This window comes from Balaenoptera physalus, assembly GCF_965194825.1.
Source record: "Balaenoptera physalus genome assembly, chromosome: 16".
Classification (NCBI taxonomy): domain Eukaryota; kingdom Metazoa; phylum Chordata; class Mammalia; order Artiodactyla; family Balaenopteridae; genus Balaenoptera; species Balaenoptera physalus.
This window is the reverse complement of record NC_138898.1, coordinates 71258606-71279273: the sequence shown is the minus strand read 5'-3', so window position 1 is coordinate 71279273 and position 20668 is coordinate 71258606. Positions and strand designations below refer to the sequence as shown.

General features: G+C 38.0%; 2 protein-coding genes across 6 annotated transcripts in view; one reads left to right on the top strand and one right to left on the bottom strand.

The window, feature by feature from the left end:
- METTL9 (methyltransferase 9, His-X-His N1(pi)-histidine) overlaps positions 1 to 20668 on the bottom strand; it is a 43555-nt gene that overhangs the window by 708 nt on the left and 22179 nt on the right. For 4 of the 5 annotated variants that reach the window (XM_082431102.1, XM_082431103.1, XM_082431106.1 and 1 more), the window contains one exon: positions 20043 to 20227. In XM_082431102.1, the coding sequence (XP_082287228.1) occupies positions 20043 to 20227 (185 nt within the window). Of the gene's footprint in view, positions 1 to 7637; positions 8499 to 20042; positions 20228 to 20668 lie in introns of those variants that run through there. The other variant, XM_082431104.1, reaches the window with a different exon arrangement.
- IGSF6 (immunoglobulin superfamily member 6) lies at positions 2 to 20026 on the top strand. The gene is made up of 7 exons (XM_082431155.1): positions 2 to 2092; positions 5835 to 6191; positions 8237 to 8343; positions 8476 to 8496; positions 9007 to 9054; positions 9413 to 9493; positions 11027 to 20026. Exons 1-7 carry the CDS (start codon positions 2026 to 2028, stop codon positions 11084 to 11086), a joined length of 741 nt encoding a protein of 246 aa, XP_082287281.1. The 5' UTR covers positions 2 to 2025; the 3' UTR covers positions 11087 to 20026.

The window sequence follows — 20668 nt, the reverse complement described above, 5'->3', positions numbered from 1 at the left end:
ACAAATGAAAACATTAAGTTAAATTCTTGAACAAACAAGTTATTTAAAGAGGGAAGAGGGGAAGAACAATATTTGCTAAGGGCTTGGTATGTGCCAAGCACTGGGTGCTTTGATGAATTATCTCCCAGGTGACCCAGCAGGAGGACAAAGAGACGAAGTACAGACTTAGGAGAACTGAAGAACATGCCCCAGCCTACAAGGTTAATGAACACTGGGGCAGAAACGTAATCCCTGGTTTAACTGGACCCAAAGCCCGCACTATTATTTTCTCTGACAGTTTTGGACATCACCCTCCCTCAGACTGACTGGTGTGTAATGGTTAATAGGTTTGGAAAACTGCTGATTAAATACTGGAATACTGAAGCAGAGAGTAACATGTAAAATTTGAAAGACGGTTTTGGATAAATGCTAGAAAATGCCACTAGTGTAGTAAAATTATGCAACATATTAACTAGAGAGGTTTATCAGGCTGAAAATAAAAATAGGCTAATGAAGGGTTTTAATTTATAAACACAGATCATTCAGTATGTTTTTCAAGGGAGGTCAATCCACTCTCTAACTTTTCAGAACAATTTCATAAAAGTTAAGCTCCAGAACCAGAGAGAGGTTAACACACTAGAATGGATGAATCAATCCAGCACTTCTTGGAATAGTGCCTGAAGTCTATGTTATGTTAGTCATTTCCAAACCCATGAGCATCAGATGCCCAGGTACTGGGGGGCTAGAAAAGGTCTTCAAGTTCACACACATACCAAGCACTGACTACAGACACACAAACACACACACACAAAAGTACATATAAATTTGGGGGTGCTTTGAGATGCTATGATGATGGAAAAAATACACAATACTACTAAAAGTGTTACTAAATTCAGATTGAGAATAACTTTCCGTAAATGACAAAATATAATCAACAGGTGCCAAGAGTACAAACAATACAGTGGGAAGATTTTTCACTCTTTTCGGTGGCCCAGCACCCTCTTCCTGGTAGAAGACAAAGCCTGGGGAAGCAGCTTTCCCTGCCTTTCTTGCAGCTAAGGCACTGGCACATGACCTAAGCTCAGAAACACTCGCCTGAGACCTGGAAGGAGGAGCTAGTGACCCAGAGAAGTGGGGACATGAGGCTCGTTCTCTGGGGAGGCGGAGCAGTGGCGTGAGACCAAGCAGCTGGGGCAGCGTTGAGCGGTACCACCGACAGGCTTTGGTCCAGCCGCAGCATCTAGTGCTTGGCGGCAGCAGTGTGCTCTTTGGATCAGTTTTATACTATGTTTTAGGGCATGTGTCTTGTGTGTAGACCCCCATACACGATTCTCCAGTCCTCCCAGGGACTCGCTGAGCTACCCCAAATCCTTTCAATAAATTATCCTTTGCTTAAGTCAGCCCAAGTCATTTTCCGTTGCTTACAAAGAACCTGACTGACAAGCCCCCAAGGGGCTGGGGATGAGAGAGATTCCACACATTTGTTTCACAGTACAATAAAAGGGGTCACACAAAACTGGGGCACAACTAGTTAAGGGTACACAATTTATTTCTTCGTTGTACTCTGATGTACTGTTCACTAATTCTGCTCTTGTCTCTACGTGAAGACACTTCCTTCTGCTTCTCCTCCATTTCCAGAAGTTACTGGCCCAGCACTAAGCACAAATTAGATGCCCCAAGACCAGCGACTGAACTGCTCTAGAAATTTAAAGTACGAATTATCCGTCAAAGAATACATCCTGGGAATATGCACCACATGTAAATCAAAATCTCACTCAAAATATCTAACACTTTTGAGGATTTGTAAAATCCAAGAAAAATGTGAACATATGAACATTTAGAAATGTGCTCTAGGCTAAAATCTCAACTTTAAATGGTGAAACTGGATTACAAACAATCTTTACACAATCTCAAAAAGTTCCCGATTATGGTTCCTTAATAAGAGTTCCTCTCTTTGGTTCTTCCTTTCTTTAAAAAAACAAAAAAAAAAAGCCAACTCTCTTCAAATACACAATCCCACCAACCACCTCACACATACACACAGAAATGGAGACTGTGAACAGAGGCAAAATCATTCTCGGTCTGGAACTCAATCTGATTCTATTTCATGTCGGTAAGGTTCTTTTATTTTTCCCTCCATTTTATTTAAATCAATTGCTACTTCTCACCTAATTCATTTATATTTTAAACCCCTACAGATTAATTTTTAAATGTATAACATTATAGAAATTGTCTAAGGTGATAAATTTCCTTTTTTCTCAGAGAAACAGGTAATAAAAGAATAGCTGAGAAAAAATTTCATATTAACACTGAAAATTTCCTTTGCTATTATGCAGCTTTAGAGAAGAGCACCTCACCAAACAAAGGCTTGAAAATATTCATAAAATCACATGTTAGTAATCAACAATTCAGTTCCCATACAGGCGAACTCACTCTGCACTAAACAACACTTGAATATTTTTAAAGAACAGTGCTTCAGAAAAGCTGAATTTCTATAAATTAAAGTACTTGTCATTTAAAAAAACAACTGCAATGGCTCCTTCCTTGAAGAATCATCATCTCATAATATATGGATGCCTATACCTGTTTTTTTCTCTATGAAAGAGTTTCCTACATCACAGTTCTAATAATCTCACCATAGTTCTAATAAATCTAATAATCTCAGATTTGCCCACAAAGTTTGGGTCATAGGGCAGGAAAGGGAGCAAAAGCTCTTAAAATTATTTTTTTTCTCATCTGTCAAGAAATATATTAAAATGTTAACAGTGATTTTGGTGGGGGTGGTGAAAGGACTATGGGTGATTTTTTTGCTTCTACTTTCAGTAATAGTCTTTTTTTCCCTAATATGTATATATTACTTTTTTTTTTTAATACTGTATATCAAGTGCTTGTGGAATGAGTCTTTATTCATTTTTTTTTAAATCTTTTTTTATTTATTTATGGCTGTGTTGGGTCTTCATTTCTGTGCGAGGGCTTTCTCCAGTTGTGGCAAGCGGGGGCCACTCTTCATCGCGGTGCGCGGGCCTCTCACTATCACGGCCTCTCTTGTTGCGGAGCACAGGCTCCAGACGCGCAGGCTCAGTAGTTGTGGCTCACGGGCCCAGTTGCTCCGCGGCATGCGGGATCCTCCCAGACCAGGGCTCGAACCCGTGTCCCCTGCATTGGCAGGCAGACTCTCAACCACTGTGCCACCAGGGAAGCCCTATATTACTTTTAATATATTTTAATTAGTATTATTTTAAAGAAGAATTCTTATATTTTAAAGATATATTCTGAAAGATGTGCAGATAAAATATCTGGAATTTGCCCTAAAATAACACAGGAGTGAAGGAACAAGTAGGGAGAAGAGCTGGAACAACACTGGGTTGAAGTCAGGTGATGGCACAGAAGTCACTGTGCTGGTCGACTACTTCTGCATATGTTCGAAATTTTCCAAAAAGGCTTTTTTTAGAAAGTGTCAAAAAATTAATTTTCTATGTATTTTCTAGCTTGGTCTTCAAAAATGGTAATCTTTTTTTATTCCCTCCACTAAGAAGATAAACTTTCAACCTTTTCAGAGGGTTCTGTATTTAAAAAAAAAAATCCTACAGCATGTGGGAGTTCTTAAAGAGAAATTTTTCACAGGAGTGGGCTGCGGTGTGACATATCATCCAAACTTCCCTGTTTCACTAAGATGTTGCTTCACAGGCATGGGGGAGGGGGCAAGCAGTGTCCTCACAGCCTGCGCTCTCACAGGAAACCACTGCAACTGGTTTTCTCCCTTCTCAGGCAGTAGTCGGAAAGGAGCGGAGATATGAAACTCCAAAGTTGCAAATATTTATTTTACCCTGGAGCACTAGCTCTCCAAGAGAAATGTTAAAAGGCAGCTTCCCTGTTAAAAACTCTATGTGACAGAGGACCTGACACTGGGACACTGCTGGTTAACTTTGTGGCTCTGGTAGGCCCACTTCCATTTCAAGTTTCCATACATAATGATCACTGTACCTTGTAAAGTGTTTCTTTACTTCTAAGGTGACTGAGTCTGGGTAGGAGACCTGTGCTTATAGTTATCAGACTTAGGAGTGAAGCTAAGTCCCTCAGCTGAAGAAGTAGGAAGCCTGGTCTTCTCCAAGTGACTTTACCCTCTCATCTGGTTTACATTTATCAGGTTGCTAAAAAGCTCCCAGCTCATCTTCAATTGTACAAATACTAAAATTAAAACATGGTGAGAACAGATGTGCATCACAGATACAATGATTCTAGTTTTAGTTCTTCTGTTCTGGGTCAGGACCTATAACAAAAATGTTAGGTGACAAAAAGCTCGTCTGAAACTTACATCAGACCACTTGGATTACTTTTCAATTTTGTTTACAGTAGCAAAGGACAAAGTCAGACAAATAAGGCCACATGGAAACATATAACCAGGCAAAGTCAGACTAAAAACATGCAGAAATTCCAATTTGTCTCTACCAATACTATTTCACATAGAGCCTCCCCCTTGATCCCAAAAGGGTTGAGGGGAGGTCTTCCCATTTATAAACACCTGAGCGGCTTTCCAGCTTCACATGCCTGGGATTAGATAGAAGGCCAAAGTAGGGACCCAACCTCTATGACATGAAAGCAGCAGGACATGGTGGAGAGAGCACTGGACTGGGTATCGAATCCCGGCCCTGCTAACACGTTGCTGAGATGTCCACAATTATCTCTAAAATGGGCACATGACACTGCCCATTAATGGAATCATGGTGGCAGCAGAAATAGCTACCTTTTATTAAATACTTACTAAGACTTAGGTAAGTAAATACTCCTTATGCACCGATGGCCTCTCTTAAACTTCCCGCTAAACTCATGAGGTGCACAGTACTATCCCCATTTTGCTAATGAGGAAACAGACCAGAGAACTAGGAACTGGCAGAGCTAGGATCCCAGCTAAAGTGTGTGCTCCATGAGCTATACTCTCATCAAATAGACGAAAGCTACGAGAGACCACAAAGCAATGTACAAGTGCCAGGAAGAAATCCAATTTGCTGGGCTGTGGCACGGCCAGCTCATTAGGCCTCCGCTCAGTAATCAAAGACACTGTAGGCTAAGCCAGGGCTACATTTTGCCCGATGTACATCTTGCCTTTTATAATGTTTCCCACTGGGACAACTAGACTCATAAAAAAACAACTGTAAATTGTCATGAATTCCTAGCAATCACAACTGCCACAAGGCCCCCCTCCAAAATCCCTACTGCCCATGTGCTCAATCAGTGGGCGTGACATTTGCATGAAGGGCTTTGATACCTATTACCACATTGAATACAACACTCCTGTGAGGCCAGGGGGTACAGATGAGGAAACAGGCCCCAAGAGAGTAAGTGATCTGCATAGGGAGATCAGAGGAAAGCTTGTACGTACACCACGAGTGTACATGTGGACCCTGAACTTCTAACTCTGGATCTGCTGTCACCTCTGCTCATGATAATGCAGATTCCCGGGACCTCTCTGGGGCTGCCCTCAAATACCAGACATCACTGCACAACAGCAGGCTGAGGTTAGGAAACTCGGAGAGCTAGGAAAAGTGAGGAATACCAGTGTCTACTTTTTTTTTTTAGTCTCATATTTTTTTAATTGAAGTAAAGTTGATGCGCAATGTTATATAAGTTACAGGTGTACAACCTCACAATTTTTAAAGGTTATACCCCATTTATAGTTATTATAAAATATTGGCACCAATGTCTACTTTTACAGTCTTGTCTGTGCTGGGAGTGAGGGAAGAAAAAGAAAGCAATGGCTTTCAAAGATTCTTCACCCCAAAATGTCAATAAAACGGAAGCACAGACAAAGGGAGGTGAGAGGTCCACTCAACAGGCTCGCCTGCTTCCTCCTGCAGGTGCCGCGGGCAACTGCACCGTCTCGGTGGTTCAACCACCTTCCCTTGAAGTGGACTACACTCAGAAAGCTGTGACCATGCACTGCTCCTTCTCCACAGCGGGGTGCCCTGCAGAGCAACCAACAAGCCTGTGGTTTCGCTACGGCGCTCTCCAGACCGAGAACCTGTGCTTGGATGGATGCAGAAATGAGACAGACAAATTCACACTTGTGAATCTGGCACAAAACCAAGTTTCCCTCACTGTAAACAGGCTGACTTTCAATGACAGTGCAATCTACATCTGTGGAATAGCCTTTCCCAGTTCAAAGGAACCGAGAGCTAAGCAGACGGGAGGAGGGACTGTGCTGGTGGTAAGAGGTTAGTCAAGACTTTATTCCCAAATACTGCGTTCTGCTCTGCCCCCTAAGTGCATCACAATACTTATATGCAGACAGTATGAGGTAAATTTGGTAACTTAGTACCCGAGCCGGTGAAGAGTGTGACCTGCACACAAGCTAACATGAAGTTTGGATTCAAGAACTCCTCCGACACCATCTCCCAGCCTCCGCAGACACAGAGTCAGGGTTATGTGGGTGCTATATTCTCTTTCCATGTCCAGACTTTACTGGCAAAGGCGGACCAACTATGTCCTCCTTTTGTATGTTACACTGATTGAAACGTGACGATTAACTGACAGCCTTGTCAGGATCTAGTCTGGTATTGCACCATCTAGAACAAGACACTGGAGAAGCGTAAGCGATCAATAAATTGGACCCAGAAAAAAAATATGCATTATGGAGAATAAACACAAATTTTAGGTGAAGTCACTGGGGGATCCCTGACCCTACCGCTTCTGCATAGATAATGAAGAGAAAGAAGGTCGGTGTGGCTCTGGCTTCTTGAGATTTACTAAAATCCATGACAATTTCCTCATGCAAGTGAGGACACTGAGCCTAGCTAAGTTCTATAAATTAAGAAATTTCAGAGGAAAAGCTTCACATGATTCTGGGGGAAGGAAGAGAAGGGCAGTAACTCCGTGCTTTTTTTCAGACCTCTCGCCTTTAAAGAAACTCTGGTATGATGAGCGCTGAGATCATTAAAATGAAAACCCAAATTAACCAGTCTTTTGGTGTTAAAACAGGACTTTGAGGAGCCCAGATCGTCCTGTATTTTAATCCCTGCTTTGGTGCTCTAATGGACTTTTGATATTCCACTGTCATTTAACCTTAGTTTATTCTCACCTGTAAGGTAAATTATAAATGCGTTAATGCACATAAAGCACTTTTAATGGTGCCTGGCTCATAGCAAGTGCTCAATAAATGTTAGCTATAGATATTAAAACAAACACACAACAGCTTTGGAGATTTGTGTATCTCACTGCATGCATTCGTCTTCTATAAAAAATATTAGACAGAAGAAAAATGGTTTGTAAAGAGATGAAGGTTTCAAACCTGCAAGCTTATGTGAAGAAACATTCTTCTTGAGAAGCAGGAATGAAAGTACCACTAAGATAGATATGGCAATTTCCTTTTCTACAGAGCTTCTAATTTCACACTTGAAACTTTTTTTTTTAAAGTTTTACAGATATGGTTGATTTGTTAGTTTCACAAGAAAAATGTATGTTGTATAAACTGAGTTCACAGGATAAGCATCTATGGGATATTTAGTTGAAAAGTACAAGTTATTCAGATAACAATTATAAATCTAAATGGATTTTGTATTTCAAATACTCAGGTACTTGAAGACATGGTGTGTTTCTTCATCACTACCTAGAGCACAGGACACTTCCTGCAAGGAGGGAGAAATTCAGAATGTGCAAATGGATTCAGTAATTCCACTTCCAGAACTTTATTAGAAATAAGGGGCACAGATAACAATGCCTGTCTTTTAAGCATGCCGTGAGCACTAAAATCTCAATGTACGGCCTTCTCAGGTTCTTAGAGAACTGCATTGTTCAGCTATGTGTACTAAACAGTTCAAGGTTATAAATACACGTGGGAAAGTATCTTAACTCCATAAACAGACTCTTGGTGACACTTGTACATCATATCTACTAAAAGAAACTTTAAACACCCTTGAACAAACCCTTAATGTTTATCTAACTTTAAGCAAAACTTTATATAAAAAGTGATTCTTAGCATTATGACAAGTAATTAATTGAACTTTTAAAAATTTTAAGTTTTAAAAATGAATAACATGTTGGGCATAATACATTTAAAGAACTAATGAACTGGCTTTAACTATATCATATACTTGAGTACTTTCTGAATCGAGACCCTGAATAAATTTTTATACGAATAGCCAAAGAGAATAAGTTCATGTTTCACCTCTAACATGTAGTTTCGATTATACTTTATACATATATTTGCAATAATATGCTTCAATAGTGACTGTGGTTCTTTCTGTATCTGTAATTAACAAAGAGACAAAGGTTCTCAGCAAGGAACTGCAGAGTCTCCTGGCGGCCCTCTTATCACTGCTCTCTATGTACGTTACTGGTGTATTCGTGTTCTTCATCGTCCTCACCAAAGTAAGTCAAATTTCTTGCATTAGATGTCCCTATGGCCTTGACTATTATCATAAGGAAATAATTTCCATCTCTCCACATGCTGGGAGCCTCAGAAATAGCTCATCTAATTAATATCTTCCTTTGCATTTGCAGGAAATACCACCTGCAGAAGAGGTCTGTAGAAGAAAGCAAAAATTTTCATCACTGAAATTATTAACCAGAGTACACAATTTACAGGGTTTTCTTTTTAAAACCCAGTAATATGGGAATAAGAGACCCTTCTTTATAACCATCATACACATGCTACTTTCCGCCGGTGGGGGAGGTATGAAAGGGCTAAGAACAATCTTTAAGAGCAAAAAAAGGTTAAAAGAGATTAGAAACTGCCTTTAAATATCTTTAAAAGGCCTAAAGATTTTGAGAAAGACTATCTTCTGGTTGTTCACATGCTACAAGAGGGGGTATGAATATGTTATATTAGGATTACTATAAATCCTACAATCAATATCAGTTTGAACTATTTTATTAATAAATCATCTCAGAAATGACATGAAAATTATTAACTCTTACTGCATTACCATTTAAATATTAAGTTAGTTTAACCTTATTATGGTATGAGATCTCTGCCACAACTGTTTTGAGTATATAAAATGTCTTATAAGACTCTCCTTTTCTTCTTGACAGTCAAAATCTAACACTCTAAGAAAGAAAGAAACAGAAGATTCACAAAAGGTACAGACCAATGCTTGTAAAATATCTTTCGAATCGTGGTTGTAACTACTTCAAATCCAAAATGATTTAAGAAACTCAGAACTTCATCACAGAACAACTTTCAACCACAGATACTGTTTCCTATTGTTGAGAAAAACGATAATTTCAAGTGGTACCCTATGTGGTAAATTGATAGTTCTCAATCATAAATTCTACTTACTATACTCAAAATACAAGAGTTAACTGTAGGTACAGATGTGTTGGGCGGGGTAGCTTCTGAGACTGGTGGCAATAAAGAAAGAAAAGGCTCAGATGATGTGCAATAATCATTGCTTTTAGTCCTGAGAGAGATACATTTTTTTCTTATTTGTATTTATAGAAAAAGAGTGCTCGGCGTATTTTCCAGGAAATTGCTCAAGAACTATATAATAAGAGACACATGGAAACAAGCCCACAACCTGTAAGTGTAAAATATCAAAAAAGATATAAAGCATGTTTAACTAAAAAAGACGAAGCTGCCAACAACCTATCGATAATCAAGTTTTCCTTTACAAACGTCTGAAAGAGGACTTTCACAAAATGCATTTTTATATAGAACTTGTTTTGATAAATACATAACAAAGGTCATCTGATGCAATATTCAATAGACACCAGGCTGGCATCTTAGTGACATGAAATCTTTCAGAAACACATTGGATACAGGCAATGTTTTCAGTACAGACAAGGATGCTTTTGTGGGTTGAAAGCTACTTTGTACTGTATCTTGCATGCAGTAGTGAGCATTAAGTAGATGTTGCAAACATTTGTGGATCAAATTATATAGAAAACTTACTAGTTCACATTAAAAAAGACACAGCTAATAAAAATAAGAAATGAGTATTTCTTCAGTCTTTGGGGTTGTAGTCATAGGAAGAATACATCTATATTGACTACAATACATTCTGATAGTGTTTCTTTAAAGTCCTATATAAACAGGTTTTTCAAACAAGACATTGTTTTAGAGCCAGTAGAGCAGATCGTTTCCATGATGCATGATCAAACTGCTCAGATTTAAATTAAAATGTATACAAAATAATGAACTTATATACTAGTAAAGATATTTTCCTCTTAAACAGCAGCCATGAGGTCAAATGAAACAGAATTCTGATATGAGGTGCGGGTTTTTTTTGCTTTGTTTTGTTTTTAATTTATTTATTTTTGGCTGCACGGGGTCTTTGTTGCTGCGTGCGGGCGTTCTCTAGCTGCGGCGAGCAGGGGCTACTCTTCGTGGCGATGCCCAGGCTTCTCATTGGGTGGCTTCTCTTGTTGCGGAGCACGGGCTCTAGGCACACAGGCTTCAGTAGTTGCGGCACGCAGGCTCAGTAGTTGTGGTTCGTGGGCTCTAGAGTGCAGGCTCAGTAGTTACGGCGCACGGGCTTAGTTGCTCCGCTACATGTGGGATCTTCCCGGACCAAGGCTCGAACCCGTGTCCCCTGCATTGGCAGGCGGATTCTTGACCACTGCGCCACCAGGGAAACCCCCTGAGGTGTGTTTTTTAAAATCTGATTTCTGAAAAAGATTTTCATCCAGGAAAGAATATCATCTACGTAGTCACTTCATCCTTCAATGTATACACAAATACATAAAGAAGTGGTCTAATTACCTAAGATGTCACTCTGAATAATTGTAAATGCCTGTTCATACTCTTTTCTTATTGATGCTGGGGCATCTTTTTCAGCAAAGAGACCAAGTTAAATGGCCTGAAGACAGGCCTGGAAGTAGGAATTTTAAAGCTCTAAGCCAGGGCTTTGACAATGGCATCTGAACAAGAAAATTATTCTTCAGTTCCCACATCTTACTCCAAATAAAGGGAAAATGGTAACTGGACCTTTAAGGTTACTGGAAGGGTATTCAGGACCCAGAATGCAAGATGGTACTGTAGTTTATATGTTGCTTGTAGTGTGGCGTTATTGGTTACATAACTTAAAATATGGCTTATTATTTACTATTGCAGCAGGAGAAAGACAACACTTATGAAAATAGAAGAGCACTTCCTAACTATGAAAGACCATAGAAATCTTCTGATTTTCAATTAAGTCACTGAAAATCCAACTCCAGAAGTTATGGAAGTGTTAATGGACATACACTGATCAGGGTTTTTTAAAAACCAATTTAAAGTAAACGGAAAAGTCAACTGGCTACAAGAAGGATGCCAGAGTATAAGGAAACTATTACTAAGAGTAATTATCACAATACTAAAACCCAACAAAATGCAACTGAAAAATACTTTCCTAATTTGCTAGGAGAATTCTAAGCAGTCAAACATCTTCAAAAACTTTCAATTATAGCGTATATCCTATATTTGTTTCATTCGACATATGAAGTGCACCACATGATGACTGTTACCCTGAAGAAGATTTGAAGACACACCATGTGCCTCAGTCTTGCGTGGAAGAATTGTCTTTACGGTGTGTAGAAGTGATGGGCCAATTAGACTAAGTTGGCAGGGAAGGAGGATGGAGGGAGGAAGGAGAGTGGCAAAATTTGAGTTAGAAAAAATCATCTTGAAAAGTATTTTGTAGCAAAAATTATTTCCTCTGGTATTGCAATGGGGCAATGGTATAGTGCACGTTTTCCTACCAGGGTATGCAAAATAACTTACATCATGCTACCAACAAAAAGTGAGACCAGAATAGAATATAGAGTAAGAATACAATAACTAAAATACAGAAAATCCAAAGCAGAAGGTTCAACCAGAAAAAAACCTCAGAACAAATAAGCCACATCCGACTCTAGATGTCAGTCTCGTGCCAAACAACAGCACCAGGGAAGGATTTGGCAATGCACTGTTCCTGACAATGCCCTTGCAATACTGATTTTTTTTTCTCTTTTAATAAGTCATTGTATTACACACACACACACACAAATATACATATGTGCACACGCATACACACTTATACAAACCTACACTTTACACATAGTTGGGACCATACTAAGTATATAGTTTTGTATTGTACATTGCAATGTTGATTTTTAACCAACTTAGGAGGGAAATGTTAGGTAAGGGACTGGGTATACAGCAAGGATGTTCATGGCACTCATTACCATCTCACTAAGAAAACATGTTATGAATTGTTCTCTGAAAGTTACTTCTGTGTAAAAAAAAATCTATTTAAAGTACCTACAAGTATATGTTCATCACTAAACATGAATTACAACCTATTATGTTTATTTCATTAAAGTGCTTCTCTTAAGCTGGTATAAAATGAGATGTATTCTTATTTTTAAAACCCAAATCAAATTTTAGAATATTTTAAGATCCCTTGAAAGCGTTTTGTACTAATGGTTTAAATCAGTAATCTCTAACCTTTCTAATCACATGTGCCAGGAAAAATAGGAAGGGGAGAGAGGGGAGCACATAACCTCACTTTATTTGTGTGTAGGATGTATATACGTGTGAGTGCATGTGTGTGATTTATATAGTGTATGCATATACACTTATGTGTGTATATGTGTATACACAAAAATAGAAATTAAACAATGGGCGTTAAAAGTAATATAAATAAAAATGTTAATATTTTCTTCCTATATCCCAAAATAAATTGTCTTGTGTACTCCCTCCACTTTGAGACCACTGGCCTGGCTGAAATAAATGAACTTCTAAACCAGATGGCAAAAAAGGTAACCACTAACACCATCTAGGTGAATAGAAGAAGTGTTGGATTCGATCATTTCCTTTTCATTTCTGAGAGTCATTACTTGGTACTTTCAGGGCTGAAAATATACTGTTCTTTGCGTAACTAACAAGGAAACAAAATCCCTAAGACAAATTCATAGTTGATTCAGATTAAATCTTTGCCAATACAACCAAAGACTGTATTTCAAAGATTGATTTTTAAGCTAAAATTTGGAATACACTTTTCCAAGTAGTTATATTCCCTGAGGTCATATATGAGTGCCTGATGTATATATAATATTCATTCTTTTATCCATCCATGCAGCCAACAATATTTATTGAGTGCTATACTTATTACGTAATAACCAAAGGCCTCTTTTGCATGCTATCCTTGGGTCTCACTGAACTTGTCCTCACCTGTGAACCCCACCTTGTTCACATCTTCATGCTTTTGCACATGCCATTCCCTCTGCCTGGTAAAATGCTCCACAGATACAAACAGGTCAAATGTCACCTACATGAAATCTTCCCTAGCAGTTAATGGGTCTTTCCTTCTCTAAATCGATAGTACTTTGTCATGTTTCTTATCAGACTATCCTGCCATTGTCTGTTTACATCTTCTGAACTATTCTGTAAGTTTTTTAAAACTAGAAGCACATGTCTCATTTCTTTTTATTTCTACTGCCTAGCACTGCCTGGTACGTAGTAGGCTCTTAAATGCCCTTATATGAATGCAATTGAACGATGTTTCTAAAGGAAAATATTTTTTCAGCATTTCACCTGAGATATGAAGCACACTTCACTCCCTAGCCATTGATCCTCACCCCCTTCATAAGGACTGTTCACTGAATCCCTAACATTAATTTTCCTGCTACCTGAGCATCCAGAATTTTCACTGGAAAGGATTAAGCTATAGCTTTCTGTTTAGATTTATATTTCCCAAGACAATGAAAAGAAAGTAATATTAAAACAACTTGAAGATGAAAATGGACAGACATGGTTCTAGTGTCTATACACCCTACCCTCTAGACAAGAGCACTTAAACCCACATACCAAAAGGTGTAAACGAAATTTTCAGAATAAGTCGTTTCTTTCTCTCTGCTATATAAGACCTGAGAGAGTTTGAAGCCCTGGGCTAATAGGCATATAGTTAAGTGTCTGTGGAGTCGAGTCACATAAACCGATGGAAAAGGTACAGATTCTGAGACCAAGTTAAAATGCAAAAACATTGACAAATACTTCAAAGTGAAGAACTGTGAACAAATCTGATCAATGAAGCTACAAATAAAAGCAAAGTAACAGAATAGGATGGAATGAAAAAATCTAACATGTATCAAATACCAATACTGAGATAGACAAGGTTGGGCACTATCCTTTAAATTACGTTATTTAATCTTCACAACAAACCTCAAGGTAGGTATTAGCTCCATTTTTACAGATGAAACACTAAGCTTAATGAGAGGCTCAGGTAATAGGGGCTGACCCCTATTTCAAAACAGGTCAGCCCTCAAAGCCCATGCTCTTTCAACAAAGCAGTCCGGCCAGAGTCTTGCTTATTTCTATTTAGACTGATGGGAACTTTAAGACTTAACATGTCTAATTTAATCTGAACAATGACCCTGAAAGAAAGTGAGAAAGTTGTCAATGGCTACCTCTCAAAACCCACAGGCTTAGCTGTTTTCACAGGAGAATTCTACCAAATTTCCAAAAGCGGATAACCATAATGCTATTTAAACTGTTCCAGAGCACTAGAAAGAACTTAGAAATTATTTTCTACAAAACCAGCAGAACACTGATACCAAAACATGACAAAGATAACATCCTCCAAATAAAAGATCAGATCAGACCAACTATCATTTTTCAATAATATTAATGCTAATATTTTTATTTAGAGTTTTTGTAAATACAATCTAGTGGTGCATACAAGACTATTCTGCCTAAGCCCAGAGATGCAAGAGTGGATATGTATTAGAAAAGTACTATTAATTTAATAAGCCAATGGAGAAAAAACCCTATCTCTATAGATGTTGAAAACACAGGTGGCAAATTCAACATTGATTCCTGATTTTTTTTAAGCTCTTAATAAAACAGGATTTAAAAAAAATATGAATCTCAAGCCAAACAGCAATCTCAAGCCAAAAGACAGAATCATATTTAAAGTATTTTTTCATTAAAGTAAAAAACAAAGCAAAAATTTCCACCATGTTTTTCTTTAACATTTTCTGGAAATAACTACAAATTCACTTGCACCAAAAAAAAAAAGTCTAAAAATGAGAAGGAAGTATTAAAACCATCTGCAGATGCTATAACTGTATTAAAAAACCCCAAGAGAATCAATGCTGAAAACTATTGGACACACTAAAATAACCCAATAAGGTAAATGGTTACAAAACTGGTACACACACACACAGACACACACACACACACAAAACAATTGCTTGTCTGTGTATGCATAATATCCACTCTATGATGGGAGAGCCATTTGAGACAACATGGATGAACCTGTAGGACATTATGCTAAGTGAAATAAACTAGACACAGAAGGACAAATACTATATGATCTCACTTATATGTGGAACTGAAACAAGTCAAACTTGCAGAACCAGATAAGAGAATGTTGGTTGCCAGGAGCTGGTGGGTGGGGGAAATAAGAAGATGTTGGTCAGAGGATACAAACTTTCAGTTATAAGATGAATAAGTTCTGGGGATCTAATGTACGGCCTGGTGACCACAGTTAATAATACTGAACTGTATACTTTAAATTTGCTAAAAGAATAGATCTTAAGCGTTCTCATCACACACACACACACACACACACACAAAAGGTAGCTATGTGAGGTAATGGATGTGCTAATTAACTTGATTGCAGTAATCATTTCACAGTGTATACGTATACTAAATCTTCATGTTGAACACCTTAAATACAAAAAATGTTTGTCAACTATGTAAGGCTGGGAAAATTTTTTATTTTTTTAACCATGAAGGAAGAAAAATTCCTATTTATTATATCTCACACACACACCATTAGAATAAATCTAACAAAACTTGTGCAGGACCTTTATGAAGAAAATTTTGTTACTAATGAACATAACTGAATAAATTGAAAGACATCCTATTATTAGCTAAGAAGACTCAATACTCCCTAAATGAACCGATAAATTTAATATAGGGGAACTAGGCAAGTTAGTGCTAAAGTTGATCTGTTAAATAAATAAGCCAAGAAAAATCTAAGAGAAACTGATTAAGAAAGACTAGTGCTATGATACTAACAAGTATGATAAAGCTACAGTAATTAAAGTAGTTTGGTATTGGCACACATATAGAAGGATAAATCTTAAGAGAACAGAACCAAACACATTATAGGACTTTAGTCTATGATTTAGGTGGCATTTCAAAGCATTGGGGAAAAGATGATTACTCAATAAATGGTGTTAGGATCACAGTGTAGCTATTTGGAAAACTCACTCTTTAACAAGCAGTTCCACTCCTAGAAATGTATCATCCAGATAACCATAAACCTTACTTCCTTCAGCCTTTTCCCTACATCACCCTCTAAGAGAGGCCCTTCCCTGAGCACCCTCTTTAAAATTATAGCGCCCAAACCCAGCCCCCAATTCCAAGAAGCCCCTGTTTTGCTTTTATTGTTTATTTTTCTCCATAACTTTTATCACCAACAACATGCCATTTGTTTACGGTCTGTCTTCCTCATTAGAACATAAGCTCCATGAGGACAAGGATTATTTGTATGTTTTTTGCTCATTTATCTCCAGCATCACTCAGTAAACACTTTTTAAATGATAAAGATATTCTGTGTCATAAGAGTATCCCTTCCACCTTCACTGCAAGCTCAGTCTCACAGTGTAAATATGCTCAGGGCAGACTCCCTCCCCAGACCTGCATCACAATTGTCCTGACCTGCCTGCCGGTTGCTGGTTGGGCAGGGCATGTGCCCCCATCCTTGCCGATGGGAAAAAGTGAGATGTGCCAGGGAGATTTCTGGAAAAGTTTTCCATCACTTTAGAAAAAAAAAAAAGTATGGGAGAAAATGCCTCTTTCTTTCCAAGACTCTGTCATGCCTACACATGATGCTTGGCGCTGCATCAGCCATTTTGTAATTGCGAGGGGAATGTCAACACACTGAAGATGAAGAAATGAAAGCAAGTTCTGAACTTCAGTGGACACTTCCATCACTGAATTAACCAGCCTTGGAATCACTTTTCTAAAATAAACTCTTAATTTTTAAAAGCTATTTTTAGTTGCTCCTTCTGTTTCTTGAAGCAGAAAACATCCTGATACCTTCTTACACGTGTGCAAAAGACTTGCCTAAGAATGTTCATTTCACTTGTAAATATTTATAAAGCAAACTGCTGGTATCTAAAAGTAATAAGTCAACAGAGGCCTCCTCTAGTAAAGTTACCAAATGCCCAGCAGTGTGCTGGTAAAGGTTTACCAATCAGCTAGAAGAAGGGAGAGACTATTTGTAGGGTTTGCCAATTTCCATGGTGTAAGTACTCCCATTGAGGTCAATTTCAATAATGGCCCAGTTTAACAACCAGTTCACTAAATTCCTGCCAAGATAACAATCAGCTCTCCTGAGCCAGTAAAACCAGCTCCAGCACACCACTGCTTACACGTAGTCAAGGATGTAGATACTTACGTGCTAGTAAGGAATAATTTCCTAGACATACTTAAGTGGAAAAGGGCAATGAAACTATTTATAATGGGCTTTAATTATACAATCAATTTTTTCATGTTCACACATATTTGCATAGACTATCTTTAGAAAAATGTTCAAGAAACTTGAACAAGATTGTGTAACGAGTGGATGAGAAACCTCATTTTATATTCTCTTGCAAGCTGCTTGAACTCTTTTTTACCATGAATTACCTTTTCATAAAAATTACAATTTTGAAAAATTAAACATCACTAAATTTTCATTTTTGCAAAATAAGTCTCCTTTTCTTGATTACATACTTTGCCCCTTTTTGATGCTTAAAACAATTCTCACTAGATTTAATAACCCCCAACCAGAACTGGGTCAGTAAACCAAACAAACTGAAATTAGAAAGATACATTTTGCATTTTTTTCCCTAAATTAACCTAAGCAACAAAATTGCTGTGGTTCAACTTCAAGACAAATCAAAAAAATTACACAAGTAATCATTTCATCTACAACTGCTTTTGTTAAAAAATAAATTGAGCCAAGTGTGAAAAGTACACTCACATATCCTTAAACCAGCCCCATATACATGAACTCACAGCAAGATCACTTTGCACCTCCTGGGTCTTCACACAGTGTCACATGGAAATCATCAGGATCTAATTAGTGACTTAGAGAAAGGAAGCAATAATAGAGTGCCACAAGCAGTCTACAAAACTTATAGGTCACTAAAGGTCACCCACAGCAACAAGGCTCCGCCTCTCAGGTTTGCTATGTGTCACACACCAGACTCCTTGGATTCAACAGGCAACTGTGCAACCACAGTCAAGGAGCTTGTTTTCAGTCCTTACTAGAGACTGCCCTCTTGTCCAGTTTAACTTCTTTTCAATTTTTAGTGTCAGAAACACAAGGAAATAAAATTCATGGTGAGATTGATGTTTTTTCCCTTGCTCTTCCACCTCCTGCTATGCCAGGAAGTAGCATTAAAGTTCCATCGTGTGGTTGCCCAACAGGACACAGGAAGCCTGGACCTTACAACCTGATGACTAGTGATTGCAATGCAGTGAGATGGAGCTGAGGTTTAGTTACACAGGGAACAGCACTGAAACAAGGTCAGGCTGCTAAATTATCAAGGACAACATTTACCAGGTTTTCCCCTATACAATACATATATGCGCTATGTGGGCACTCACACATTAAAGCAGTTTTTTTCTTTACCATGACAAAAGGATTCAACACAGGAATGTAAAAATGGAGAAGTTAGATGGGGGAGGGGACATCTATTCTATCTATTCTCCTTCCCACCCTCCTATGTCTAAAGAATTCTCCAGGGCTTCCCTGGTGGCGCAGTGGTTGAGAATCTTCCTGCCAATGCAGGGGACACGGGTTCGAGCCCTGGTCTGGGAGGATCCTGCGTGCCGCGGAGCAGCTGGGCCCGTGAGCCACAACTGCTGAGCCTGCGCGTCTGAAGCCTGTGCTCTGCAACGGGCGAGGCCGCGATGAGGAGTGGCTCCCGCTTGCCGCAACCGGAGAGGGCCCTCGCACAGAGGCAAAGACCCAACACAGCCAAAAATAATAAATAAATTAATTAATTTTTTTTAAAAAACAACTCAATTCGTAAAAAAAAAAAAAAAAAAAAAGAATTCTCCATTTTCCCCACCATCAACACAAACCTAAAACCATTTGGCAAACGTTAAGACAAGCATTAAATCAGAAGGGACTAAGACCTGAGGGAGAAAAAATAAGAAGAAGAAGAAAAGAAGGAGCAAGTGAATGGCAACACAAATCCACAGTTATAAGCAAACTTCAGTGTTATTCCTTAAGACACAGATTTTCACAGGTATTTGATAACTACGATGCTTACAAAATACTAATGGATTTCTTAAAAATGTCTACAAGCTCTTAGAGTTTTTGAACCCAAAGCTGAACAAGGCAGTAAAAGAGAAAAAGTAAAGATTTAAAAATATTAAATGTATTACTTATATAATAAATAATTTTTACATTACTGTACAATTAACTTATGAAAATTCAAAAGAGGTTTAAAGTCATAACTTTCAACATGATCTAAAATGCAAACCACATAAGCTAAAACCAAGTATGAATTAATGTCTCTGGCCAAAAGTAAATATGAAGCAATATGAAATCAAACCATTTCTTCTGAGATATTCTTCATTCAGTATTGCTGAAGAGCAAGACCATGCAATCAAAAAACCAAAGGTCAAAGAAATGATACATGCTGGGACACAAATGGTCTTCAAAAGGAAAAAATGGATCACAACAGCATTTATCATTATTAGAGTCTGGGACAAGAGATGTAAAATACGAAACAGCTGTAACATTTGGCAGGTATATTCAGGTAGATTAAAAGGCATCATTTATTGCTTGACTCAGCTCATAAGCTAATAAATTAGTGGTTAAGGCTCCATTTAAAAGCATTTTAGGCTTTCAATCTTGAGCAGGCAGATCCATCTATTAATTCTTACCACTGCAAAGGGAGTACTAGAGTTCTATAAGATCCACATTAAGACGAACATTAACCAAGGTGGTATTTTACATGGGTTAACTGTACTCTGTTAAATTCCAGGCTATTCTGAGAAATACCAGTCCATGTCTAATTGTTCACAGCACAGAATCACAAACACCAATAAACACCAATTCTGGATAACAGGCCGGTAAGTGGGTGACCACACTTACCGTTTTCCACATAGGGATGAAAAGGTAAGACCAGAGCAAGGACGACCCTGCCTCTGGTTGGCTCCAAGACACTTCTGATATCTTTTAACAAAGTCAGGGGCTGATCACAGCGGTCCAGCAAATTCAAGCAGCTGATGACATCATACTGGAACCCTGTATTCTGCCATTCATTTATACCAAGCACTCTGCAAAAATCAGAAAGATACAAACCCTCTTAAAGACATCTTTAAAAATACTTAGATGCCAGTAAAGACTTTAATTTTGTTTTCTAAATCAAAGTAAGTTCAAAAATCTTCATTTCTAATTTATATTTGCAATAATAAAATGGCCATACAAAAGTAAACAACCATATTTCTTTAAATTTAGCAATTCTCCTATTTCCAAATCTCAAAACATGCGAAATTTCCTTTATAAGAACTAGTATGTTTAATAAGTATGAAGATATAAGATGATAAAAATGGTTATGAAACTAGGGCATCCAATTCTTGAACATCAGTTAATGAACAAAGAATCCTACTTTTACATTCACTGGAATGTAATCGTAGAATACATCATATATTCATGTTTTCTATTCCTAAGGTCCCTCCTATTTTTAAGAATGGCTAGGAGTGGTATAAGATAATTTC

Excerpts from the sequence above, each read along its gene's own strand:
- IGSF6 (XM_082431155.1), top strand. The coding sequence starts at position 2,026 with ATGGAGACTGTGAACAGAGGCAAAATCATTCTCGGTCTGGAACTCAAT. Across the intron at positions 8,344-8,475 it reads TCTTCATCGTCCTCACCAAA|GAAATACCACCTGCAGAAGA; the intron begins GTAAGTCAAATT and ends TTGCATTTGCAG. Across the intron at positions 9,494-11,026 it reads TGGAAACAAGCCCACAACCT|CAGGAGAAAGACAACACTTA; the intron begins GTAAGTGTAAAA and ends TTACTATTGCAG.